General features: G+C 37.2%; 1 protein-coding gene across 1 annotated transcript; it reads right to left on the reverse strand.

Annotated features, from left to right (window-relative positions):
* Positions 1 to 986: 986 nt before the first annotated feature.
* On the reverse strand, positions 987 to 4,464 carry LOC130590805 (uncharacterized). Its single transcript, XM_057393360.1, has 5 exons — positions 4,286 to 4,464; positions 3,674 to 3,873; positions 3,190 to 3,362; positions 1,685 to 1,898; positions 987 to 1,249 (listed from the first exon to the last, which is right to left on the reverse strand). Exons 1-5 carry the CDS (start codon positions 4,462 to 4,464, stop codon positions 987 to 989), a joined length of 1,029 nt encoding a protein of 342 aa, XP_057249343.1.
* Positions 4,465 to 4,863: the final 399 nt, after the last annotated feature.

Below are 4,863 nucleotides of genomic sequence, written 5' to 3' on the forward strand. Positions count from 1 at the left end.
ATGTTCTTCTCCATGAACACACGTCCCCTTAGCCACTTCTCCATTTTGTCCGTTGTAATCTATCCGTTGGCAGTTTACTTTGTTGGGCTTCCACGATCTTCTCCATGATCTCAGCCACTTTCCATTATCACACGCCTTACATATAGTTAGGTTGTTGTGGTTCCTAAATTCTAGGAACTACCTCGACGTTCACTTTGTTGGCGCTGTTGCTTAGGTTAATGTTTGGCGGCTCCATATTTCTAGGAAAACATCAATGCTGCGCATACATTTCACTAAACAAGATATTATGTAATCTTCATATATTTCATTAGTTATCACCATAATATAAATCGGATAACACAAGTAAATAATAAATAATTTTAAACTTGATTAAATACTTAATCAAACCTTCATAAAATATTTACCATTTTTTGTGAACCTCAAGAACATTTATCCGTATTAAAACTAGACAAATAAATAATAATAAACAAAAACAAACTAGAGAACTAGAACTAAGACATAAACAAGTTACTTCTAACAAGGAACCTAAAAACCGAATTAAACTAATAAAATGTAAACATTAATTATATGTCATTATCAAAATAGTGAAATAACATCTTCACTCCCCGTGTAGGTGAGATCTTGAGAAACTCTTTATCTCCAACTTTAAATTCTAACTTCCTCCTTCTTAAGTCAGCATACTTCTTCTGACGATTTTGTGCCGCTTTCATCTTTTTCTGAACCATATTAATATGCTCCATTGTCTCTTGAATTAATTCAGGTCCAGTTGGTACTTGACAATTTAAGTCATCCCAGCATATCGGCATACGACACCTCCGACCGTATAGTGCTTCATAAGGAGCCATTCCAATGCTTGAATGATGGATGTTATTACATGAAAATTCAATTAGTTCTAAATGATCCTCCCAAGATCCTTTTGGAGTTCTATTACACAAGCTCATATCATGTCTTCTAATGTTTTAATTGTTCTTTTAATCCGTCCATCACTAGACGGATAAAATGTTGTGATCATATTTAGCCGTGTTCCAAATGCTTCTTGTAACTTCCCCCAAAAATGGAATAAAACGAGTAACCCTATCGGAGATTATAGTTCGCGGGGTACCATGCAATCGTATGATCTCTCGAATATATGCATCTGCCATCTGCTTCATCGTCCAAGTAGTCTTTATGGCAATAAATCTACCCGTCTTTGCCAGTCTGTCCACAATCACCCATATGGAATCTTTTGACTTTCTTGAGCGAGGCAATCCTACGATGAAATCCATTGATACAGAGTCCCACTTCCAATTAGGTATTGGTAATGGTTGTAGCATCCCTGCCATCTTCCCTCGATCGAAATGGATCTTCTGACATGTCAAACACTTTGCAACAAATCTCGAAGCATCTCGTTTAAGTCCCTTCCACCAAAATGTTTTCTTGAGGTCTTTTACAAGTTTATCTCTTCATGGGTGAATGGAATATGGGCTATTGTGAGATTCCCTTCAAATTTTATCGTTCAATTCACGGTCATCTGGAATACACCATCAATTATGAATCATAATACCCTTATTTTCATGAAGGTAAAAATCAGTAGATTCCCCATTTTCTATCTTACATCTTATGTCGCTTAGGAATGGGTCATGTTGTTATTTCTGTATAATTTCATCGAACAAAGTTGGTTGAATAGTCATCGCATTAAGGATACCTTGAGGCTCTCCTTTTTGTACAATGACCAAGTCTAATCTCCTCATCTCCTCATAAATTTCTTGTGGTACAGAAATGAGTCCATTCACCATTCTTCTAGGTATTCGACATAGAGCATCAACTACTCGATTGGCTTTTCCTGGATGATATTGGATGTCTATCTCATAGTCCTTGATCAATTCCAACCACCTTCGCTGTCGCATATTAAATTCCTTCTGTGTGAAGATATACTTTAAACTTTTATGATGAGTAAAGATTTTACATGGAACACCATATAGATAGTGTCTCCACAACTTTAAAGCAAATACAACAGCAGCTAACTCCAAGTCGTGCACAGGGTAGTTTCCCTCATGAGCTCTCGATTATCTAGAGGCATAAGCTATAACTTTCCCTTTGTCCATCAATACACACCCTAACCCTTCCTTTGATGCATCACTATATATCTCGTATTCCTCCTTATCAGTCGGCAGGGTTAACACCGGTGTGCTAGTTAACTTTCGCTTCAATTCTTGAAAAGCCTTCTCATATTTTTCCGACAATTGAAATTTCACATTTTTCCGCATCAGTTATGTAATAGGTAGGGAAATCCTTGAAAAGTTATCCACAAACTTCCTATAATACCCTGCTAAACCCATAAAACTCCGTACTTCTGAAATATTTGTTGGTACTGGCCATTCCACAATCGCCTTTATCTTCTCAGGATCAACCATCACTCCCTCTTTTGAAATTACATGCCCTAAGAATGATACTTCAGATAACCAAAAATTACACTTACTTAACTTAGCATATAACTTCTTTTCTCTCAGTACATTTAATACTATCCGTAAATGATCCTCGTGGTCTCTTTTATTCTTCGAATACACTAGTATATCATCAATAAAGACCACTACGAATTGATCTAAATAAGCCTTAAAATATCTCTGCATTAAATCCATAAATGCAGCTGGAGCATTGTCAACCCAAAAGGCATTACCACAAACTCATAATGACCATATCTTGTTCTAAGCCGTTTTAGAAATATCTTCATCAGCAATCCTCATTTGATGGTATCCTGATCTCAAATCTATCTTGGAGAAAACCTCAACACCTTTTAACTGGTCAAATAAATCATCTATTCTAGGAAGAGGATATCTATTCTTGACTTATTTTATTAATCTCCCTGTAATCTATACACAGTCTCATTGTTCCATCTTTCTTCTTAACGAATAAACAGGGGCTCCCCATGGAGATACACTTGGTCTAATGTATCCCTTCTGCAACAACTCCTCTAATTGTTTCTTTAATTCAACCATCTCTGCAGGGGCCATACGTATGGACTTCTGGAAATAGGCGTAGCTCCTGGCACTAAATCAGATTGAAAGTTCACTACACTGTTAGGGGTAATCCAGGTAATTCTTCCGGAAATACATCTGGGAATTCCTTCACTATCGGAATTTCTTCTACTTTTAAGGGACTTGTGGTTGTGTCAATTACATGGCACAAATAAGCATTTCTCCCTCTTCTTACCTCCTTAGCAATCTTCATCATGGAAACAATTTTCACTCTCGATTTCTTCATAACTCCTTGATATACGATTTTACCACCTTGTGGAGTTTTTAACTGGATCGTCTGTGCTTCACATTCAATTACAGCTTCATATTTACTAAGCCAGTCCATTCCCAAAATTACATCATAATACCCTAATTCAAATTGTACCAAATGGCCATCAACTCAGTACCCGCTATACTTATACAACATTCTTTACATAAATTCTCACACTTAACTCGTAAACCTCAGGAAGGTCTATTGCTAAGTCAATTTTTGACTGTTTTGGGGTTGGATTCAATCTTTTAAGCAACGAAGGGATTAAAGGAGTTGGATGCTCCAGAATCAAAAAGAACATATGCAGGTACATAATTCACAAGGAAAGTTCGGAGATTACATTACCTCCATCTTTAACAAGTTCAGCCTCCCCGTTCCATTGGCATCCAAATTATCGTTTCCGACAAACTCGGGTTGTGGCTCTCCTTCAATGCCCACGACATTCCAGCTACCTTCCCTGGATTCGCATACGATCCTTCTTGATTATTGCGATTAAAAGTCGATCCTCCTTGGTTCCCTTTTGCATTACTCATTCCGAATCTGCTAGGTCCAGTTTGTGTTCTTACATATCCAGCTTCCTTCATATTCTTCTTAGCCGTTTCGGGCAGTCTTTAGCAATTGCCCAGGTTTCTTGCATTAAAACATATAACTTTCCTTCACAATTCCTTCCAAAATGCATCCTTCCACATGAAAACATCCTCGATTTTTAGGTTAAGTATGTTGCTGAAAATTTCGCGCACATAAAACTGTTTGAACAACTCGACGCTTCTTACTTTTCTCTTCTTCCTCGCTCCTAACATTCCTTATTTTGCTTACTTATTTTTCTTTATCACTAATTATTTCTTTCTCCAATGCTCTATCATATAATTCTTGGAAATTGATACAATGTCCAACTCTCTTCTGATAAGTGAAATTCAATCCTTCGAAATACTGTCACCTTCGTTTCCCGACTTCACTAAGTCAGGTGCGAATCGAGATATCTCGCCAAACTTCGCCGTGTATTCCACTATCGTCATCTTACCCCTGACGTAAGGTAAGGATTTCACACTCCTTCTTAGTCTGAAGTGATGTAGGATAAAACCTTTCCCGTAATTTCTCAAGGAACTTATCCCAAGTAAAATCAGGTCGTTGAGCAATATTTTTCACAGTCTTCCACCACATATCTGCTTGTCCATCTAAATAGAATGATGCTAACTTCATCTTAATTGTGGACAATTCACCATATCCAGGAGTTTTTCATATAACCAATCCAATCCTCGAACTCTACTGGATCAAGTTCCCCATCATAAGTCCTAGGATTGTGTGATGCTAGCCTTTTGTAAAACTTCTCTTCATCATCTGCATCCTTATTTGTATGGTTATTCTCCAAAATGTTCAACAGTCGGGTATTCATTTTTTCTAACTGGTTAATTCTAGCCTCCATTTGGTGACTTGAGTCACCAGATCCTGATGATGAAGCACGACCTCTAGTTCCCACCATCCTAATTAAAGAGAATGAAATATGATTACCTTCCTACTTAATACATTAAGCACATAACATAAAAGCAAAGTACAGAACAACACATATGCACACCAAAATTTGCTCTTATGTAAAAGCAT

Source organism: Beta vulgaris, chromosome 3 (assembly GCF_026745355.1).
Source record: "Beta vulgaris subsp. vulgaris cultivar EL10 chromosome 3, EL10.2, whole genome shotgun sequence".
Lineage (NCBI taxonomy): Eukaryota > Viridiplantae > Streptophyta > Magnoliopsida > Caryophyllales > Amaranthaceae > Beta > Beta vulgaris.

Bases quoted from the DNA above. Each gene is read 5' to 3' on its own strand.
- LOC130590805 (XM_057393360.1), bottom strand. From the start codon at position 4,464: ATGAAGTTAGCATCATTCTATTTAGATGGACAAGCAGATATGTGGTGG. The intron at 3,874-4,285 runs GTAAGATGACGA...CAATTGCTAAAG, and splicing joins ATCCTTACCTTACGTCAGGG to ACTGCCCGAAACGGCTAAGA. The intron at 3,363-3,673 runs GTTTGTCGGAAA...AATTTGAATTAG, and splicing joins GAAGGAGAGCCACAACCCGA to GGTATTATGATGTAATTTTG.